At 38.6% G+C, this 24,031-nt stretch overlaps 1 protein-coding gene across 9 annotated transcripts in view; it reads left to right on the forward strand.

Annotated features, from left to right (window-relative positions):
* Positions 1-24,031, forward strand: part of Abl (tyrosine-protein kinase Abl) — a 520,947-nt gene that overhangs the window by 180,814 nt on the left and 316,102 nt on the right. For all 9 annotated transcript variants that reach the window (XM_067136890.2, XM_067136892.2, XM_067136891.2 and 6 more), the window contains one exon: positions 6,827-6,957. In XM_067136890.2, coding sequence (XP_066992991.2) covers positions 6,827-6,957 — 131 coding nt within the window. The remainder of the gene's footprint in view (positions 1-6,826; positions 6,958-24,031) is intronic.

The raw sequence follows: 24,031 nt of genomic DNA on the forward strand, positions 1-24,031 counted from the left end.
GAGTCCACCCAGTCTCTTACAGTTAATTTTAAATTCAACCCAAATACCACCATGGTGTGACAATACATCTTGTCCTAGAAACAAACATTTGTAAAATGATTTGTGTACATTGGTTACAACATTATCTAGGCATGCATTATTTCTTGTGGATTCACCATGTGTGCAATATAAGTCATTCGATCTTAACATATTAAGGAAGTTCTGAGTATTTTGTGATAGCTCTAAGATATTTACATTGAAGTCAACAGCTATAGCAATCTTTTGATCATATAAATAAGAAATCAACTTCTCTAACTCTGATATAAATAATTTTGCGTTGGTGTTAGGGGCACTATACACACATACTACAACAAAATCATATTCACACAATCTAATAGCTACTGATTCACATAGGTTTCTAATGCAAAAGGAAGAAATATCTATAACTTCAAATTTAAGTGATTTCTTAACATATATTGCAGCTCTACCATGTGTCAGTGGGAAGTCTCTAGTAAAAATACTTCCTAATTGAAAATCATGAGGTATATATAGATTGGTCTCATCTTTAGTCAGCCAGTGCTCATTTACACACAAAATATCAGTAGGCCTTTTATTTAGTATTATATCTAATTCATCCAGTTTATTTATAATTGACTGTAAGTTAATGTGAAAAATAACTATGTTGATCATGATTGTTTCTACAGGTTCATTGATTTTAGTGAACTGATGAGAACCTAACCTAGTCTGTCTACCTTGCACATTAATACTATTCCCCAATACAGTTTTAAGAGTACCTAACCTGTCTAGACTACCATAAGCATTAATATCATTCCTTGACTATAACACAACAGACCGATCCACATTGGTCACTTTCTCTAGTTTTTTAGAGGAATAGGAAAAGTTTTTATATTCTACATCTTTAATTTCATTAGCATTCTCAACCTGTTTAGGTGCACACCATGCCAGGTATAAAATCTTCTTCCTAAATTACTTATATCTACATATTTTACATTCTTGAAGTGCCTACGTATTTTCAAAAGTTCTTCATTAACCTTGTTTACCTCCTTGTTAACATAAGACCATGCCGAAAGATCGTTCTATGAGGAACCGAAAATACCACAACATTGGTGCGATGCAACTCCTGGAGTCTTGATCTGAGGGAATAGATTTCTCTTGCATTATTTCTTCCCACGTCATTAGTCCCTGCTAGATAAACAGGTTATGTCATTAAAATTTGCACCAGGCTTAATCACAGCAGAAATATCATGCTTACTGTTTCTAATTAGTTCTGTAGCAATATTCCTCCCCTGGCTATCGGCAAAAAGTCTAATCTTCACAGATATCCGCGAGTTTTTGCAACTTGGTTTTACAAGATTCTTGTTACTTTCACTTCGAACATCCAGCAAATGTACTTCTGTTATCTACAGATTCATGAGTGCCACTTGCAAGGGGTTCAAACCTATTCTTTAAAACAGGAAAGTGACAATCATCCTTTATCCGCTTTCTGAAGCCTGCGTATTTTACCGGCACTGATTCCCGTCGTCTACAGTTAATAGGCCTAATTGTATCAGTTCGCACAGGTTCGTAATTCCAATCCAACTCAAGCTCTAATCCACAGTTCAAATACACATCATCACACTCCATCACATTAATCTTATCCTTAAGTGCGTCATTTTTGGCTTTAAGATCTTCATTGTCATTTTGCAAAATATTGATAATTTCCAACGCATTTTCATACTCTCTGTCTTTAGATTTCGAGCCGCCATCACCGATAACAACATTCGCAACGATCTGATCACAAAACCAGTCTTCAATTGCATTCATTTTTTCCTCCCTGGGCCTGCACTTAAAATGCCACCAGAGATTGCACAATTTACACAGGATGCCGACTTTTAACTGTTTTACGGCATTTGCCGCACTTATCAAGTTTTACACTTACTTTCTCAGGAATAGACATAACCGTGTTCACACTTGGACTTGCACTTGGGACAGCACCGCTCCAATTCCCACATCGTTGGCGTCGGTGTCTACGATGAACTTCTCCCCAGGCTTGGGGTATCCTAGGAAGGGTGCCATACACAGGGACTCCTTCAGCGTCCACTAGGCATCCTCTGCCTTATTTGACCATTGGAAAGGCCTCCTCTCTTCGGTGAGCCGCGTAAGGGGCTTTGAGATGTATGCATAGCCAGCTATAAATCTGCGGTAGTATGTGTAAAGGCCAAGGAAATTCCTCAGTTCTCGCTTGTCCTTCGGTGCCGGACAGTCCCTGACAGCTCTTGACTTCTCTGGATCAGTGGCTACTCCCTTTGATGACATGATGTGGCCCAGGTAGCACACCTCCTTCTGGAACAGGTGACATTTTCCGGGATTTAACTTTAGGTGAGCCCCACGTAGCCTCTTGAACACTCTCCGCAGTTTTTCAACGTGCTCTCCGAACGTGCATCCCACAATAATTATGTTGTCCGGATAGATAAGGCATGTGTCCTGAGTTAGCCCCCTCAATACAGACTCCATCAGTCGCTCGAAGGTCGCCGTCGCATTGCAGAGACCGAAGTTCATCACAGTGAACTGGTAGAGCCCTTGGCCAGTTGAGAACGCCGTCTTCTCTTTGTCTTCCGGATGGAGTGCCACTTGCCAGTACCCAGACTTCAGATCCAAAGTCGAAAACCACTGGGCGCCAGATAACGTGTCCAGGGTGTCATCTATCTGAGGTAACAGGAACAGTCCTTCGTGACATTCAACTTGCTGTAATCGACACAGAAGCGGAGCTCACCGTTCTTTTTCTTCACCAGGACCTCTGGCGATGACCATGGGCTGTTCGACTCCTCGATGACTGCCCGCTGCTTCATGTCACCCAGCATCTGGTCGATTTTTGCCCTTTTTGCCAGGGGTACCCTATGAGGTGGCTGTCGGATTGGAGCGGCATCGCCGGTGTTCATGTGATGATACACTCTATCTGTCTTTCTGTAGTCACCTCTGGTAGCAGTGACGATGTCCCTAAACTCATGGATTAGTTCCTTAAGCTCCCTGAGCTGTCTTGCCTCCAAATGTTTCCAGGCATCGGTTATAATCATCTGGAGGTTATCCGATCATTCGCCTGCTTCCAGGGCCTGTGCGACTTCGTAGTCCACTGACACGATGCACGTAACTAGTTCAGCTCGTTCCCGCTGGGTATCCTCTGCGCCCACGACGTTGAATTCAGTATGTGTACCGGCACGCAGCTTCATGCTGGAATGAGCGTCCTGGCCAGGTAGAGTCCTTGATTGGCGGTCGGCAGTCTGGGTTCCATGAGCATGTTGTCCCCTTGTACGGGTTCCTCTAACCATGCTGTAACCATCATCTCGCTGTTGGCTGGTATCACTTCGTCGCTGGCCAGCGTTAATCGCGCTACTTGAGTTTGCGTCCCTGGGCGTCAGAACATTATTTCTTGTTTGCCGAGCCACAACACATGTCCCACGTTGATAGTCGCCTCGTATGCCCGTAGTGCGTCTAGGCCCAGGATGACCTCATCTGTGACGGCGGCGACGAAGGCCCAGACTCGTAGGCGTCGTCTTCCCAGCGTCAGTTGAAGTAGCGCCTCCTTCAGGACAGGAATCGTGTCTCCTGAGGCCGTTCGCAGCATGTAGGGGCGGTTGGGTTCCCTTTCTTGCTGTCCCTCAACGATGTCGGGCCTGGTGATGGTTACTGCCGCCCCCGTGTCTATCGTGACCACCCGTCGGCGATCAAGCTATCATCTCTCCACTCGATGACCACATTCAGCGTGAAACGAGGGGACAGTAATAATGGTGCTGACGAGCCCCTCTCCTTGTTGGTCCTTACTCATTTCCTTGATCAGGGGCCGTCTCCATATGGTGGTTCCTCTGCAGGTGGCCATACTCGCCGCAGTTCCAACAGGTGATCTCGTTGGCGTCTCGGCGGTGGCATGCGTCGTTCTCCTGTAATTGGGCAGTTCTCTGGCGCGTCCTAACTTCTCACGGCTCGTATTCTTGGTGAGGGTGCCGCTGTTCCCTTCACCGCCTCCACCCTCGGGGCTAACGTCAGGGCTTCTCTGAGGTTATGCTCCCTGCTGAGCATCAGCTTTTGACGGATCTCAGCTTCGCGGAACCCATCAGTGAATGTGTAGGCTGCCTCCCGCTGAATGTGGTCCAGAGGCAGCCCATCCAGAGCCTTGTGGGCTAGCTGCTCCACATCTTGCACGAATTCCTGTAGCGTCTCATTAACGCGCTGGGTCCTCTTCTTCAGCTGGACTTGGTAGGCGGCTGCCAGCTGGTGGTCACCGTATCGGCTGTTGATCGCTCTAACAATCTCCTCGCAGGTGGCACCCGGCTGGAGGCTGTGTAGCACTTCTGCTGCTGTTCCTTGCAGTCCGGTGATTATGTGCACGGCCCTTTCTTCCGATGTCCAACCGTTGTGCCCACACACGGTCTCGAATTGGGTCCGGAAGGTCCTCCAAGATGTGATCCTGTCGAAGCGCAGGGGTTTTACCTTTCCGGTACTGGAGCCGCTGTTGCAGCTGGTGGTCCTAGCACAAGTCTCTGTAGCTGTCACTCTCGTACAAAGGGCGCTTACTTCCTCTTTCAGGTCTCGAACCCCTGACTCCACAACCTGCGGTATTTCTTTGATCTGTTTTTCAACCAGTTCCTGTACGTCCTGCATAATGTCACTCTTTAATTTTCTTTCTAGAGAGTGCACTTGCTGTTCTAATTTACTTTGTCCACCTTAAGTTCATTCAATTCCAGTTTGTTCGCTCTTGATTTCATCCTGTTTGGATGAGAGTTTGGTAAACTTATTGAGGAGAGCCTGAAACTGTTCACTATCCATTTTGCTATTCGCTAGAGATTGCTAGTTACGAAATTACTGCTACCAGTCGATCCTGATTCTGACACCAGTTGTGACGAGTTGACAGACGAGTAAGATAAATTAACACTAGACTTGTAGCTTCTATACTAAAATTTATTACCTAATGCTAGTAAGTCACACCTCGGTACACAGTCAGGATTCCCGGCTACACACTTCTTTTTTTTTTTCTCTTTCTTCACACAGTATTTGTTTACTCTTGACGCTACGACACTTTCTGCTGTTCTCTTTTTCTTTCTCTCTGTTTTTCCAATCACATAGTCTAAGAGTAAATGGGTGGACCAGATGGTGACGCTCCAGACACTCTCAAATTCCAACATAACGGACACGGTAACCATTATATTAAGTTAGAATTATACAATATATGTATTTAAATAAAATAGCCACTGTAATACATAATATACATATGAACATTAAATTTGAGCCAGTTAAAATGGCAGTAATGCTAAAATAACTAGATCTAAGTGAACTAGATTACTAAAAGGAATGTGTGAAAAAGATACAAAATTCGAGAGAAAATACTGAAATGCCTGCAGGTTCCACAGAAATATTTGTGGAAGTTATGAACGTGCATTTCATTGATTCCTGCGATATCACGGGCGTCCTCAAGAAAAATCAACATCTCTGGTAGTTATTTCAAGAGCAGAAAATAAATTTTGTTTGTTTGCAGACATTTTAAACTCTGACATAAACCTTTCGGACGCACTGTTGGGCTAGTAATGGGGGATGTGCTTTGAAACTCTCCCCTAGGTATCATCCAGGCATTTTCCTGGAAAAAGTTAGTGGAAAAAAAAAAATAATAAAAAAAACCCCAACCAGACATTTGTGTGTTACAATTTTTCATGGTCGAGGACTATAATTGAAGCATGAATTTTGAATGTACACAAAATTCAAGAAAAGTTTTTAAAGTTTTTAATTTCTGGACAGGTAGTGGCTAGCAGAATGTTTAATGTATTTTTGTATGACATGAGCAGTAGTATGTTGGCAATACTGAAGAAAAAAAATCCCATAGCACTATGGCCCTGATGGGCTTTGGCCTACCAAGCGACCACTACTCAGCTTGAAGGCCTGCAGATGAGGTGACATGTGGTCAGTGCGATATATCCTCTCAGCTGTTATTCTTGACTTTCTAGACTGGGCACTATCTCACTTTCAGATGGCTCCTCGATTGTTTTCATGTGGACGGACAGGACCTTGAACTAACCCTTCAATCCAGATAAAAATCCCTAACCTGATCGAGAATTAAGCCTGGTGCCTCTGAGTAAGAGACTAACTTACTGCCCCCTAAATTGCGATTCCGGCCTGGCAATACTGACTAGTCAAAATATTCTGAATTTACATAAGCTGCCATTGTACAACATATAATATTTTCTGAATGACCTTACATGTTCTATTCCATGTAGAAAGTTTATCAGTTGTTTTTTATTTTTTAGTATGTCCATAGAAATACATTCAATGAGAAAATGTGACTGAATTTAAAAGTTGATATAATGTTTTTGAAAATAATTCAAGTGCATCATTATAGCTTATCTTGTAGAACATCCTCACAGTACCTTAATTATTTAGCCATTTTAGTGACATTGTTGATAAATCTTTTGCGTAAACATCTTACCTATCTTCTATTAATGTATATACTGTAAGAAGACACGATGCTGCCAGTATTTAAATACCAAAACTACAGAACTTTATTCGTTGAATAATCATTTTTTTGTGACATTTCTTCTCACTCTAACCTTAAATCCCCTACCTCATTACATTCTTCCCTACAGCTATGCTAAACAAATTTGTCCACTATTCAGTTTTCTCCTTCCCTTGTAATAATTTGGTGATGATATTTTCTCCCTTTGTACTTCTGTCGTAAGTACTTCCTACCATTTCAAACTACATTATGGGACATTCTAGTCCCAGTCTTTCCATTCCTGTCCAAATACATAGTGAATAAATACAAATTCTACTGTATATTGGTGTAGCAGATAATTGGCTGTTCCAGAACCAGACGAATGGGAAATCAACCGAACAGATATTGTGATGCGTCACAAGCTTGGCGGTGGTCAGTATGGTGATGTATACGAGGCTGTCTGGAAGAGATATAACATGACTGTTGCTGTGAAGACACTTAAGGTGTGTACTTGTGTAATTTTCCACTCATATTGCTTGCTTAGACAATGTGATTGTAATTCATTGTTCATTTATCAGTACATGGTATTTTAAGTTGCAGGGCTAGTCAGAAATAGGATACTGTAAGTGGAAGATTAATTTTAAAAAATGTATAATTCTTGTTTTTTTTCCCTTTTTCATGTGATCTGATAGTGTTAACTGACTTTGGGAAGAGAGTTAACTTCAACAATTTGTGAAATATATAGTCTTATACAATATTTCTAAACTAGGAATGGGACATATGCTCTGGTGTTCTGAAACACTCCATTTGATATCATCCCGTCATTTTCCCAGAGAGGAAAGCCATATGCGTTTAGTTGCTGATGTTGCCAACTAAGATTTGTTCACATAAATTTTTTTCCTTTTTATTGGAAAATAGTTTTTGTTGTATCTATTCAGTATGTTGCGATTTAAATTCTAATTATATAATAGCACATCGTTTGGTCTAATATATATCTTTCTCAGCTACAAAACGTTGTACACATATGCATGTTATTGTGTATCAACCATCTTGGAAAACCTCACAGAAAACTATGTTGCGATTTAAATTCTAATTATATAATAGCACATCGTTTGGTCTAATATATATCTTTCTCAGCTACAAAACGTTGTACACATATGCATGTTATTGTGTATCAACCATCTTGGAAAACCTTACAGAAAACTGAATAGTCATATTAAAACACATTTGCAAATCTACTGAAACTTTCAAAATTAAAAACTACATCAGTGGTCCAAATTGGTATATTCCATGTTATTATATCTATTTAAAAATATTCTTGTCAATGAATATAGAATATATTAAGTAAGGTCCACATGAATAGCAATAAAATGATGCGAATACGTTTTTGTTATGTGTGATCTTTTAGATGAGTTGATAATGTTGAATCACTATATTCGATGTCTGTTTAAAATATTCTTGTTGAAGTACATCGAATGTATAAAAGTAAAGTCCACATAAATTAAAGTAAAATGACATAAATGTTGTATTGATGGTGAAACTCTTAAAATAAATGGGAATTATTGAATTTAGTGAATTCCCAATTTTGTTCAGTGTTGATACAAAATACAAACTATTGTAAGACAGAGATTTTAAGATCCTTTCATTGATTCGTTTCTTCAAAATGAAGTTTATAAATTGTAACTAAGATATGTGTTACATTTCTTCTTCTAAAGTGTATATTTCTTAATTTGCTTTTCTTCGATTGTAAACAATTTATATGTTGAAAACTGTCATTGCTATCATTTATCTTACCCAGATCCAGTGGTGAAACTACTACTACTACTACTACTACTACTACTACTACTACTACTACTACTACTACTACTACTACTACTACTACTACTACTACTACTACTACTACTGCTACTACTACTACTACTACTACTACTACTACTATATTTTATTTTATTATTCTTCATTTCTTTCTTTTATCACTCCTCATCCATGTTCCAGTCCTGGTCCAGTTGTCTTATGTGTATTTAACCATTGTTTATTCATCCATCATAATCTATGCCTTCCTCAGCCTTGGTCTTTGTTGTTTATTGGCATTCTTAGTTTAACATGTCCAAGCAATTTCAGTCTACTTTTCTTCATTTTATAACTTTTTTCCTATTCTTTCTTTACGTTTTAAGTTTTGAAACTTTGCCCTTAAACTGCTCAGAGAAGTCATTTCTGTTCCTCCCCGAATCCTCCTTTGCCACTGACTACATCTCAAACAATATGCCAATGTAAGTAGTTTGCAATGTGTCCAGTACAGACATGATGTGTACAAACAGCTCTTGTTGAACCAGAACCTTCCGCAGGAGTGGATGAGCCCACTCGCAAACTAGAAGTAGTGGAAAGCAGGTACCAGCATGTGGTTTGAAGGGGTAGCATAGACTAGTGCGACTGTTGGCTGTCAACCCCCTGTGGGTGAGGGCGGTAGAATACACCTATGGTACCCGCTGCCTGCCATAAGAGGCGACTAAAATGGGCCCCAGGGTCTCGTAACTTGGGAGCATGGCTTGGTGACCTTTGGGCTCTTAGCTTAGTATTTGGCAATGCTTCCAATTACTTGTGCCAGGCTCCTCACTTTCATCTATCCTATCCACCCATTCTTCCCCCTCCCCCCCCCATCCTTCCCCCCCCCGGTCAACGCTTGTTCTTTTCCAACCTTGATAGTATTAAGGCATTCAAGATGTAGGAAATCTGTCATTTTCGTTTCCTTCGTGGCCCATATCTTTCTTTGGCTGGTACGGTTAATTTTTGAAGTATTGGATCCCTTTCATTTTTTCCCTCTGATTAGTGTTAAGGGAGGATGGTTGCCCAGTTGTACTTCCTTTTAAAACAATAATCACCCCCACCACCTGTCAGTTTCAATTCTTATTTCACTTACAGTATACTTACCTAGAATGGAGGTGTGTAAGAGAAGGAAGAATGACTACCAGTCGTCCTCTTTTAATATGATGTGGGAGTAGGAGACTGTGCTGCTACTACTACTATTACTACTACTACTACTACTACATTTTATTTTATTATTTTTTTGCTGCTGGTAACAATGTTCAATATTTTTCATGTCACCGAATATTAAAGGGCAGTTAAAACATAATGTAATGCGCCATTGTATTCCCTCACGTAAAGATGCATATGATGGTTTAACTGGCAAAGATTGTGCTAAGATGGTTGACGAGTTGAAAGGCACTTTTTACTCTAAGATTGGTGAGCATTCAGTAAACCTGGTGTTCTTTAACTTGTTTTTGTAACCAAATTTGTAAAAATGTAAGGCCATATGAAATTCAGTGGAAGAATGTTACTTGTTTCGTGCTCATTAACTACAGAAATCTGCCCAACCCAGAGTGTTGAATTAAGAGATACTGTGTGTGACCTACAGACATGCACATAAAATTGAAACTTCTGGAAAGCCATTCATGGAAAGGGCTTTCATAAAGTAGTGTATAGTGAGGCATGTGAAGTACTTTTACCTAATGGAGTGCATCGGTTTGACACCATTCTGCATTTACAGGCTACTGTTGTCTGCTGCATTGGTGAAATGGCGCAGGATGTTCAACAGTGACCCATTGAAAAGGCAACATATGCCATAGTTTATTCTTTAGCACTCAACAAAACGACAGACTTGTCCCATGTATCCCAGCTTGGCATGGAGTTGATCATAACCTGAACATTACTGAATGATTATAGGATCTTTTTTAGATTGATATTTTCACAGTCAGTAGTAATAGTCATGATAATATTTTGGATGCGAAGCAAAGTCTCCACAAAACGTAAAGAATTTCTAATCGTTGTTTTCTTGACACTGCAAAATTCCAAAGGATTATAATGCCTACTGGATCTTGCATCATTTAAAGGCACCACTATGTGGGAGGATATTTTCAGGCTGTGGAGGAATTTTTTGAATACTGTTCGACTGGCCTGGGATTGTGTGGTATCTGTGGTGGTAACTGATGGGGCCGCAGCAAAGTATAGCCAACAATTTGGATTTGTTGCGTTTGTGCAGGGAAAAGTTCACAATTTAGTGCACTGAAATCTCACTGCTGTCCCCTGGATCATTAATTGAAAAGTTTTGTGTTAAACATTTGCAATTATCTGTGATGTGATGGAAAATTGGTGAAACATGTTAACTGTTAATGAATGCATGGACTCTCTCATAGACAATTACAAGAATTTCTCAAAGATATCAGTTTGGAATACAAAAATATTCTCTATCATTCTGCAGTCCTGTGGCTGAGCCAAGGGAGGATATTAGGAATATTTCATAGATCTTCTTTTCTTTTTCTTAAAATGAAAGAGAAGCCTTCACTGGAACTTTGCAATGCTGTCTTGTTTGCAAACGTTCCTTTTCTTGTGCATCTTACTGCCAATTGGAACACCTTGAATACCATTCTACAGGACAGAGCATTCTTTGCAAACTCACACTGTGGATACATCATTTACTCTAAGATGACCTAGTGCACTTTCCAAGGCTCATCGCTGTTCATGCTGGAGCAGTATTAAATGATTATGTCTGAGTTTTCAGTAACATTTAGAATGATTTTAATTGTAGGTTTTGAAGTATTGAGGCATTGAGTATTGAGTTTGAAATTTCTTAAGTTTCTTTTTATAATAACTGTTGAAACAGTACCCTATATTCTTCAACTTGAATTAATTTACCTTTATTGTGACAGAAGGCTTTAGGACTCTTTCAACTGTACCACTAGTCTGTTGAAGATTTACAAGATGATAGCTCAGCAACAGTGTCCGTGACTGTATAAGTTGGCTGCAAAGATGTACACTCAACCACACAAATTTGGCTGCTAGCTAATATAGATGAATCTGCCACAGTAGAGACCTACTAATCAGGATAAACTTGTACAGTACTGGTCATGAAACAGAAGCATACATAGTATCTGGCTTGTAGACATCACTGAGGTCCTATTTCTAGATTGACGCATAACACATAATCAGCAAATAGCACAGGAAATTGTTTCTAGAAGTTAAAGGAGCAGCTATCCTTCCGATGAACTTTTAAAATTTTGACTACCATGAAGTATCCAGGGCATTTAAACCTCCAGCCCAGCCATTTCTAAAAGCCCTTGCCTGCCAGTCCTGCTTTCTGCATTGTGGAACAAAAAATATTTACTACCCCTATATTACGCTTTGAAATAATGTGAAAATTAGAACATACCTGGGGAAGGGATTCTAGTACCGAGCTCGATAGCTGCAGTCGCTTAAGTGCGGCCAGTATCCAGTATTCGGGAGATAGTAGGTTCGAACCCCACTGTTGGCAGCCCTGAAAATGGTTTTCCGTGGTTTCCCATTTTCACACCAGGCAAATGCTGGGGCTGTACCTTAATTAAGGCCACGACAGCTTCCTTCCCACTCCTAGTCCTTCCCTGTCCCATCCTCGCCATAAGACCTATCTGTGTCGGTGCAAAAAAAAAAAAAGAGAGAGAGATTGGTCAGCTGTGTCTCTTCTATGCATGTGCTAGTATGATTTTAAAGTGTGTTATCTGGTGTCACATGCTCCAGGGTGCAGAGGGATGCCACACTTCCTGCAGTACCACCTTGTGTCACATACCTTTTTCTTCTTGTAAACTGTACATCTTCTTGTTGGGTAAGGGTCAGTTTTCAGTGGTGGAAACTTGAGCAGAATATGTTCATTCACTTTTCCATCCAGACGTAGTGGGGATCTTTAGCTGGTGCTCTTCGTGGGGGGTGGGGGGCTGGTGAATGAAATGCGGTGGGGTGGATGCTAGTGATGACATGTCGGAGAGAGCTGGAGAGACTGTTCTGACTTGGGTCAGGGCTGAGACTGGGACAGTGGCAGGAGGATTATGACCTTCAAGATAGTATATTGAAACTGTAGAATGAACTGTGGGTAGGTAATTTTTGTCTGGGTATTGGACTTCTGGAAGAGACGGAATGAATTGAAGTAGTAAATAGAAGAAAACCTTTTTCGGCCATTTACATGTTTTTCTCATAAAGGGATATAGAGCAAGGTATTGGTCAGCTGTGTCTGTTCCATGCATGTGCTGATTGTAATCTGCAATGGATACTGGCTTTATTGTTTTTCTGCCGAACTTTGAAGTGACTTCAACCATTTCAGCAGAATGCATGGATGAAATTATTGTAATTATTTTCTTGTCCATCCAAGGGAGAAGAATTTCCCCATCATGTTTAAAAGTCATTTCCCCTCTTTTCAAGGATTTTTGTTGGTCCTTAAGGTCCTTTGGTACTCTCCTGTTTTGCCTGATTGTCCCACAAACAGTAGTTATGTGTTCACTTAAAGTTTTCGCTAGAGCAACACTGTTGTAATAATTATCTATGCAAACACAATACCCTAGGCCTAAATATTGACTGAGAAGTTCAAGGACAGTACTGTTTAAGGACATTCCCCTTGCATCATAAATAAGCAATTTGCAAATATACCCAGCTTTTTATTCACACACCATCCTAACCATAATCTCATACTTAGTTATTTTAGATGGATTGTAAAGTTGAAGACGTAACCGGCCTCTCCAAGCAAGAATGCCCTCATCTAAAGCGATCTTTTGGTCAGGACTGTACACCACTGAAAACTGATCCGAAAGTTTTTCTAACATTGGCCTGATTTTATAGAGCCTGTCTGCACTGTTTACATATTTACTGCTATCGCTAAAATGTAAAAACATCATGATACTTTCAAATCTGTTCCTGGACATTGTCTTGGAAAATACAGGCTTTAAAAACACGGGATCTTCGGTCCAGTAGATTTTTAGATCTGGCTTCTGTATAATTCCGGTAACTAACATAAATTACAAGTAATAAAACTCATTGTAGACCGTATTGGACATCAGATTATGAACATTAAAATAAGAATAATAGTTAACACCACCTTTCCAATACTTATCTTTCCTTATATTTAGGATATATACATTATAACAGGCGTTGTAAGATGGGACATGTTTCGCTTAACTGTCGTAAGCATCATCAGCCGAAATAAATCTTAGCCTAAAGTTAGGCCAGGGCCCCGAACCTAGTGTCCTTAAAATATATGGCACCCTAAGAATCAACATCTACATTTAGAAAATCAAATAGGCTTAAAACTAGTGTGAAAAAAACATAGAATGTTACAACATGGCTAAGAGAAAAAAACAACACAATCGTGTATTGTACTTTCTGTTTTTAACCTCTGTTTCAACACGATTGTGTTGTTTTTTTCTCTTAGCCATGTTGTAATATTCTATATTTTTTTCACACTAGTTTTAAGCCTATTTGATTTTCTAAATGTAAATGTTGATTCTTAGGGTGCCATATATTTTAAGGACACTAGGTTCGGGGCCCTGACCTAACTTTAGGCTAAGATTTATTTCGGCTGATGATGCTTACGACAGTTAAGCGAAACATGATCCATCTTACAACGACTGTTGTAATGTTTATATCCTAAATATAAGGAAAGATAAGTATTCGAAAGGTGGTGTTAACTATTATTCTTATTTTAATGTTCATAAACTAACATCAAACCGATAAGCTGTTTCGTTCACAATTAAGTATTTATTATTTTCCACCTAGTCGATACAATGATTGCTTAAGGCAATTTAATGGTTAAAAGTGGTACATGTTTCGTATTTTATCAACATCTTCAGCCACATAACACTGTTTAAATGAAAAATATATAAAATTGACAAAGTAATGCTTAAGAGGAAGTGTCCTTAAAATTAACATAAGATTGACAACATTAAAACAAACAGAAACTCAAGAGAAAATATATAAATTATTACTACAATTGAAAGCGGTTGTCAAGGAAACACTTCTACAATATTCCATAGAGAGTATGTCCTAAATGAATATTCTTTTCTTAATAATTCATGAAAAAAGGTCAAATTATAAATTATACAGTTTATAGGTAATTGTCGAAATGAAGAAAACCAGATATCACAATGTGGTTCTTGTTATTAATGCAGATGAAAATATAACTAATTCTTAGTTGTCAATTCTTATTAAGCCTGCTTTCCTTTGGAACAGTAACTCCTGTCATTCTTTCACAGTCTTGTGTCTGGTGTAATATTGATGACGCGTTCTTCCTTGCTCTTGCACCTGAGGAGGTGGAGGAGCGGGGGATATAGGTGTGTCAAGAACCTCCTTGCTGCCACCTATAGCTTCAACTGAGGAGGAATAAGTTGTAGGGCTATCTGTAGATGGAGAAATTCCAATTCTTTTTTCGTGATCTTTCTCAAGCATTTTCAAATATACTAGAATTTGATAATATAAAGGATTCTTATATTCTACAGCCTCATTAAGCTGTTTCGTTTCGATCATTGACACAGGTTTCCTAGTTTGATAGATTGAATATTTAGTGAATGGATGCAGTACACTACTGATAACCTGCTGTGCATATAAGTTAGTCTGCTCACAAACATTCGCAAAAAAAACTGTCGCTGGTAAATATATTTACAAAAGACATATTTTCACCATTTGGAACCTCCATGTTTAGGCCTACATTTCCTAAAAACTCGGGTAACGGGGGAGAATAGCTCGAAGAGGTGTCAGATAGAGGAACACAGTCTGGCATTTCAATACTGTCACGCACTGTTGTTTCATCCTCATCACTTTCACTTTTACTATTTAAATCTGGGATGAGTTCATCACCAGAATCATCATTATAAATCATTTCAACAGCCTCTTCAACAGATATAAACTTACTGCTCACCATACTGTGTCGTGCTAGTGGCACTAACACAGCAACACTTGAGGCAAGAGTGCGGGCTTGGAATGTGCTGGAAAAAAAAAGATTTGCTGTGTGGTTCTAGGCGGGAATTACTGTTTTGACATATGTTAACGAAGGTCAGAACGTTCATCTATCTGCCATCTATGAAAGAATGAAGGTACTGTGATATGTAGCGTGGTTTTTAACATGAAATTTTCGCGCACATTTGGGAGAATTCACTGGCGAAATGTTATCTGTCTTAAGGCACCTACAGGAGTCTGTGTGTTAAAATAATATACCTTATTGCTAATCGGAGGTTATGCAACCTCTTCGGACCGTGGGATGTAGTAGCTGAATTGTTAGAGGTGCTGTACATGGGCGATAGGATATAAATTGCAGTGGTTCAAATCCATCTACTGCTGGTTACCCCCCCTTTTATTGCTGACTAGAACAACTTGTAAGCACAGTAACTTTTTGAATACACTAACAATATTAGCAGGGAACAGTTATAATAATTCCCTTATTTAGTTTCATTTCTTTGTATATTATTATTATTATTTGTATAGCAATCCATACTGTAGTATTTGATCCATTAACAGCTGAGGTAAAATTGAAAGCATAGAGAGAAGGCATATTCTTTTTTATTATTAGTTATTACATACTTGCATTTAATTATAGACATTATTTTATTGTTTAATGCACAAAACCTGTTAGTTTATCATTGCAATAAACATAACATAAATAGCCTCATCCTTTATTCGTATAATTGAAGGCAATAGACAGATAATGACGCTGTATATCAATAGAAGTATCTAGATTTACCTGTGGGTTGGCCAGTGAATTAATAGCTCAGCCTGTAAAATGATTCGATATTGTCAGATACCATAGTTGACAGTTGAGGTTTGAATCCGAGTCTGTACCTTTTTTGTGTGTTCAACGTTAATACGGTATCATGTTTGACATTATTAGCCATCGCACAATGCTACGGTGAAGGTGGCTACCTGACCCTTATTGGAATAAGAATATCTCACTGTAATGACTTAATAACTGCTGACGATATCTTTACAGCGGCCAGAATGTATATTTTCACATGGAATCCGAACCACCCCGCGAGCTCTTCTAGTAATTTGTATAAAGGCCTTTAGCTTCCATTATCATTTGAAGTCTGTGAGGAATGGACGTCATGAGACTAGCAATGTCCTGCTCACTCTCAGCAACCTCCTCCCAAGCATCAAGGAGTAGATCGCAAAAGTCAACTTGGGACAGGGTCAGGCCATTCTCTTTCATGATTCGCTTTTCTCAGTCCACACGTTTTCGATTGGGCATTGATCTGGGGCACAAGGAGGCCAGTCTATATGATTGAATTCTTCCTGTTTGGAGAATGATTTCTGGACCATTGCTGATGTATGTATAGGAGATTCGTCCTGTTGAAAGTGAATTACTGCCTCAGCATACAGTAGCTGCACTGAGGGTACTCATAATACGAATGCATTGGACTGTATTTAGCCGACCTTATACCCTGTTAAGCATTCGAAGTTCATGGGAGGATATCCAGCCCTATACTGGTGAAGACACCCGACCACTGCGGGTTAGACTCCTTGATATACTGGGACTCAAATCGAGCACCCGACATTCCGTCTCTGAGTTCCGCAGCTGGGGTGTCCTTTGAGATCATCCCAGTGCGCCCGGGCTATCTTGACTGTTATGTGGACAGTTTTACATGCTGCCAAGTGTACATAACAAGCAAGAGAGCAAATACACTTGGCACGGCACATGAGCAGTGACATTCACTTATGATTATAGTGAATACACTCAGCACGATACAGGAGCAGTGACGTTCAGTTGTGATTATAGTGAATACACTCGGCATGGCACAGGAACAGTGACGTTCGATTGTGATTATGAAGTTTTCCTCGCACTATTTTCTATAACATTTTGGTTGGAGTATACTATAAAAAATACACTGAACTTGCGAGAAAAACCTTTTTAAAATATTCATGTTTGATTTGTACTTTGCTTGATGTTGGCAGACGGGTTTATATTTACACATTCAAAGAAAACTGACACGTTACAATTTTTGTGTTACAATGTCCAAGGATATGGTGTTTTAGCATGCAAACTATAATATACTATTTTTTGGAAGGAATCACAGCAGTTCCACTGAGAATAAAATTTCTGTTTTTCATTCAGTAAAACATAATATGTTTACATAATTCAACAAGTTTAATGCTTGATTCTGCATAGTGTTGTAATGTAATGTGACTTTCCTTGTTCATTGAGTTTCTGAAAATAGTATTTAAAATTTATCATCAGATGTCTGATGATATATCGCCTCTAAATGGAGTTATGTCGTGAGTGATTATATTCTCTATCTGCCATTAAAGTACAACACAGTAAATGCAAAACCAAGTAGTTACAGTATATAGTATATCTTCAGTTAAATAACCTAACATCATTCCCTGTAAACATAATATTGTTGGTAAGTTATCTGAACATTTAAACTCAAGAAACCACAAGCCACTTCTGTCATTATGTTAGGAATGTTTCTAAATCATGCCGCTTTTCTTTCGTTTCTTCGTGATTGTTTTCCAATCACCTTGGGTTGACTAAAGCATATCTCTCGTAAAATATAGTAGTGAAAATTTTAATTCATTCTATACAGTACGAAATTATTTTGAGGTTATGAATCTTCATTGTATCCAATCAGTGTACATAAATAGCAATGAACAGATATAACTACAGTAATTTCTTACATTGTAAGTCATGTTATTAGTCAGGCTTTGGATTTGACGAAATGGTGGATGAAAGTGCTGTTGTGAATATGTATATTTGTTACCTTTTATTTACTAATTTTTATGATTATTTATATATGTGTGTCCTTAGCTTGAGACGTGTGTGTGTGTGTGGGGGGGGGGGGTGTCATTTCGGTTTTCTTGCATGTAGTAACATTCAGCGTGGTTAACTTTTATATATATTTTTTGAGTGTCATTTGTTAAGTAAATTTATTAGAGTTTTCAGTGTAATCGATTAATGAAACTGATTAACAGAGAGCAGTTCTGTATGTGACTGACTGATATTTACAATACACTTCAGCAAGAAAATGTCTATATATAAATGCTGTGGTGGGTGTAAATTGAAAATTGTAGTAAAATATAATGAAGGAACACTGGGCAATTACATTGGTGTATAAAACATGGCTTAAAAATACAAATTATACTAAATACTTGCTTCCAAAGATTCCATGACTGACTGCACACAAATGACAACTCTCTGTTCGCGTGAACATTTCCTTGTATATTTCTCTGAAAGCTTATTTCGAAGGCTGTTTTCCAAAATACTGTTTGGAGAGGAAGGTTTAAGGTGATCTTTCATAAAAAGAACATATCTGAGACTGAATTTATAAGGATGTTATAGGTAAAAATGTGGTGGGTGATATCTCTGAAATTATACTTTTCATACAGACTTAGTTTACTGATTATGATTCTGTAATGACATTATTTTACTCTCATACAATTTTACAAGCATTGTTTTATTGCAAAAAAACTATCAAAACACTGTCACTAATGTAAATGCAGTTTTCTCTCTTTACATAACAAAAATGAAAATATCATGAATGAATAACATAAAATAATATTTTAAATATAAATACACAATGTAACTGACTAGTGGTGAGCTGACATTGACATTCAGACGAGCATAATGCTGTGTTTTATTAGTAGTTTGTAATTTACGTTATAACTTTCTTCACTGTCTATGCATGTGGGTGGAACACACAATGCAAAATCCGGGCATGTGTCACTCACTGCTGCGAGGAACGCTGTCAAGTCCGATCTTTCAATGTATCACTTTATTGTTCAACAGATTTTAATTACAAAACTTTTGAATTCTTCTCGCTGATTGTTCAGGGTGTGATTTTGTGGTGTTTATTTTACCTCAATTTTGGTGCTTATTTTGCTACAATTTGGGGTTTATTTTGGTGCTTATTTAATGATTTTGGAGCATTATTTCATGGAAATACCAGTTATGACACAACATATTATATGATGCAAAGCAAATATTACAATAATAAAACATGTTTACTAACCTTTATTATTGCATCTTAAGTACACATTTATGGGCACAGACAAAAATCATAGAGTACTTTTGAACATTGCCCTCTGAGCTTGATAGCTGCAGTCGCTTAAGTGTGGTCAGTATCTAGTATTTGTGAGATAGTGGGTTTGAACCCCACTCTCGGCAGTCCTGAAGGTGATTCTCCATGTTTTCCCATTTTTGCACCAGGCAAATGCTGATGCTGTACCTTAATTAAGGCTATGGCCACTTCCTTCCCATTCCTAGCCCTTTCCTATCCCATCGTTGCACAGTATGTACTAGCCATGCATCTTGGTGGGTGTGCTATTTACTAACTGATGAGCCCAACTTAGCACACTGGGGCAAAACGCTGGCAACTAGGAATGAGTTAGCTGGAAAATTTATAATGTCCAATAACGAACCATTTATATTGGTGTTATAAATTTACTCATTCGGGACAAATATTTCAGGTTCCCTATGGGAATCAACATCTATATCAAGTAACATAAAATGTCTCACCACTCTATCAGAAAGCAATTTTATTACTTCAAGGTTCGGGACAATCTCCAACACTTCTGAAAACAATGTTCTTAGGAAAACATTGTCTGCACATTTGTCATGTGTCGTATAATCTGACAAGAGAGCAAATTACTTGTTCTGAAGTTCATTGCTACCCTCTGTTCTAAACCAAGCAACTGCATTAAACAATGACACTTTTTTTAAAATTCTAATGAGCTTCCTGAATCTCATTTGCTCTTTGCATGTGTAATTTTCAGAGAGGTCATTTTGGATGACAGCGTTTAGTTCAACTGTTTCCCTAACACACTTAAAAGCCTCAGATTGCTGTCGTTTGACATAAACAAGGTTTAGGAAATGTGGCAGATAGGTGCTCAGTGCATCCATGTAACCAATTGCCGACCTTTCTTTTCCTTCAGTTTGAGTTTGTCCCTTTGAAAACTCCACTCTCACCGTGAATTATAAAGTTCATCTACAATGTCAATTGCACTTAGCAGTGAATATTTTTCACACCTTGACTGCATGCATTCACCTGAGGTATAAACTCCCTAAGTTCAGTCTATGCAGATACTTGTTTCCTATGCAGCATCTTCAAAAAAAGATTTCACGATTTTGTGGTAAATGCATGTACATCCATTATGCGGGATGTCACACTCAAGATACAGATGAGGATGCAGTCGGCAAACTTTGAGAAACTGACTGTCATATTTTCATAGTCTTTTGTAAATAAAGTGTGGGCTTTCTTTAATATTACTATTAAATATCTGATTGCAACTTCTTTGGTCTAACTACTAACATGGATCATCGTAAAATCTACTCTTTCCAGAGCCTGATATGAGATGGCATCATCACCATAAAACTTAATGACAGCTACTTTAACCCATTGCCATACAATTATTTTCTGTGATAAATGTACCTTGGAATGTGGTTATTTTTTCTACATTTTATGTTATGGATGCTAAAATGGTTACAAAAGCATACTGCATCAAACTAACAACATTTTGGGTTAGAGTTTAACTTACTACAATTAACTGAAATCTTTTAAGGTATGGTACACCTTGAAACATCCATCCACGTGGAGGGCAACTTTGCATTTGTTGCACTTGAAGCAAGATTCCTTCCGGATTCCATGCTCAAAACTGACTTTACATCTCCTTGATGGGGCTGATTTACTGCTGTAGGAGCGATCTTATCAGGAAAATGACCCCAGTGCCTTCCCTGTAGTCTCATTGGTGCGCTATCTTGAGATGGACGTCGTCTAGTACTGTAATCAGGAAGGGTGATATCTTCTAGAATTTGCTCTACAACGTTAACTCGAATGATGAGAAGCTCATTCTCTTTTTCCTTGTGCTCACCATGTCATGTATGTAGCTAGAATTCAGCAGTGTCACATTGAGCAAGTAAAAGTACAATTTCTTGTACCCTTTTACATACCTGCGCATAAGAGGGTAAGATGCTAAGCGCTGGCCATGTGAATCCACACTAATCTTTCCTGAATTGTACTCCACTACAGTGTTTCGCTTTAGTTCCTTTTTGCCTTGGCCATACTTCTTTTCAACCTCTATGAAGTGTAGTGTAGCTTGTACTGTTGACATGATGTGCACAGTCTTCTTGTCGATCTGTTTTATAGCTAAGATACCATTGGAGGAGGCGAATGTGAGATCGCCTTTCTTCAAATTTGTGGAGTTGAAGGTAGGTGGGATGAACTTCCTGTTTGGTCGCACTGTTCCAATTGCATTAGTGTCTTTTTCCAATAATAGCCTGAATAATGTAGAAGAACTATACCCATTGTCCATGTGTATTGTTCTCCAAACACCAAGTAATTTTTTGCAGAGTTCAAGCACTATCTTTTCACTTTTTAGCAGCTGGATTCCATCCCCTGCCCCACCCACATCCTGGTTTTCTCTTCCTGTATAAATCTTGAAGTTCCAACAATATGCACTCTCAGGCTCACATACTTAGATTTTCAGTTCAAATCATGCCCTTTTTGAAGGATTGCACTGGACATAACCTAATCTATCTTGGATTTTCATGAGGCTTTCATCAATAACTACTTCTTCACCAGGAGTGTAAGTTTTCTGAAATTTGTCCAAGAGAAGGTCAATTACTTGCCTTAGTTTTCTCTTGATATTGCCGCAAATCTTCTGTAGGCCATTGTTTCTCCAAATATGGGGACTCCACAACCCTTTTTTTTAATTTTATTTTTTATGTTTTTAGTCCAGTAACTTTGCTGTGTTGATTTCTTTGACTGTGACATCAATATACAAAGAGCAAAGCATGCTTTTAGCTCATCTGTAGTGACTGGGAACCAGTGACTTTTGTCATACGACTTCTTTTTCGTTGGGTCTTTTTCAACAGAATCGATGATTTTATTTGCATAGGCATTGGTCTCCTTGCAAGTTCCCTCCCAAAAAGTGTCAGTAAGGAACTGACTCATGTCATATTCTGTAGCATTATCACCCAGATGCCTCCTGACTATAGTATTGAGCTCCCCAACAATTGCACACGCATTGCCTTTCGGAACATTACTGGCCAAATTCCAGTTCCAGTTGTTCAATGTGGTGAGGTTATGTATGGAGTTATCTCATCCTCACTATCACTTTCACGAGCAGAGTCACAGTTCTCAGACGCACTATCACTGCTAAAACTACTATCAGATAATTCTGAGTTATCTTCATCAGCACTATATAGAAGAAATTACAGAATTCTTTCCCCTTCCTCCTCGTGATGTTTACACATCTTGCTCTGTAGCATTCATTTCATGAACAAGATGACCAGCTCAGAGGTGCCAACTATTATGGATTGTCCGTAATTATTACCGATTTCACATCACGATTACGGAATTACGGTCAAAGGGGAAATTATAACCGAAAAGCTGACATTATCACGAAAAAATAAATTTTCTATGGAAGCGAAAGGAAATAGGGAAATGTTTAATCCTTTTGAGCCTTTCTCCCAAATTGTCCTCGTTTCATTGCTTGTGAGTTGGCAGTGATACTTATTCAATCATTACTTCCTTTTGCTACCCATAAGTGTTGTAAAATTAGTAGCTCGGGTACTGCTCTTCTCCACTATAAATGCTTCAGTAATGTATTTGCTGTGTTAAGTGTACCTGACAGTTGACAGAAAGATTGAGAGAGAAGTGAGGCTTACATTAAGCATATCTGCACTGGAATCGCTTATGGCTCAGGAAGACAAAAATGTCATCACAGTGGGAAGGATGCTTCAAGAAAAACTACACTGAAAAACAGCTGCTGCGTGAGAAACAAGCTACAAGGAATGTTTTTATCACAGAACTGACAGGTTGCATGCAAATGTTACTGTGTAATATGATATACTTTTGAATAGTTTGCTAGAGGGAAGGGCAAAATGGGTGTCATTATCGAGAAGGAAGGAGCATGCTTTGGACTTGACTCAAAATTTTTCTCAGGGGCGGAGGGCGATTACTGATAATCTACTTCAAAGGACCTCTGTCAACTTTAGAAGCAAAATATACATTGACAAAATGGCCTTCAGATAATAACATTGGCAGGTTAACATATCCCTTATATAGCATTTCATTGTGCTCCTTGATGGTAATTTAAACAAATTGACTAGCTTACTTGTACCAATTAGGTGGAATAATTTCTCATATTATATGTTGTTTTACATAGTTTTCTGGCCACCTGTGTGATTTTTTTTACTGTGGTTTAAAATTTGATCTGAAATAAACAAACAATTTATATAGGAAGAGTTACGTTTATTAATTTCTGCATGAATTTACACTAAACATGTGCAGTGCTAGTTGTTATGTTGGTGCAGATGCCTCTTCTAGGATTTTCGTTCTGTTGCTAATTTTTTAAAACTTCGTTATTTACACGCCCCGGTTTTATTCTTGTGATGATGAATGCTTTGCGGCTCTTCAGTTATTTTTATTCTGACCATTATTTATGGTCTGATCTTTAAGGGACTTGCTATTATGATCGGTCAAATAGACACATTGAATGTCATGTTGGTCTCTACCACATCTTCCTGTTTCTGCGGTAGTAGTAACATCCTTATTGCCTTGACTATGTATTGTTTTTACTCATCGGTTAACTTCTTTTACTACGTTTCACATGATTTACAGTTGTTCTCTTTTTTGGGATCATTTTAGGTGTTTTATAAACAGAATAATCTTCAGACACTTTTGGGGAAATATCTTTCACTTTCTTTATTCTCAGCCCAGGGCTACCTGCATACAAAAGAAGTTCTTGAGTCAAAATTGGGTATGAATGCATCTTTAGAAATAGCACTGAGCTATTTCT

Source organism: Anabrus simplex, chromosome 1 (genome assembly GCF_040414725.1).
Source record: "Anabrus simplex isolate iqAnaSimp1 chromosome 1, ASM4041472v1, whole genome shotgun sequence".
NCBI classification, from domain to species: domain Eukaryota; kingdom Metazoa; phylum Arthropoda; class Insecta; order Orthoptera; family Tettigoniidae; genus Anabrus; species Anabrus simplex.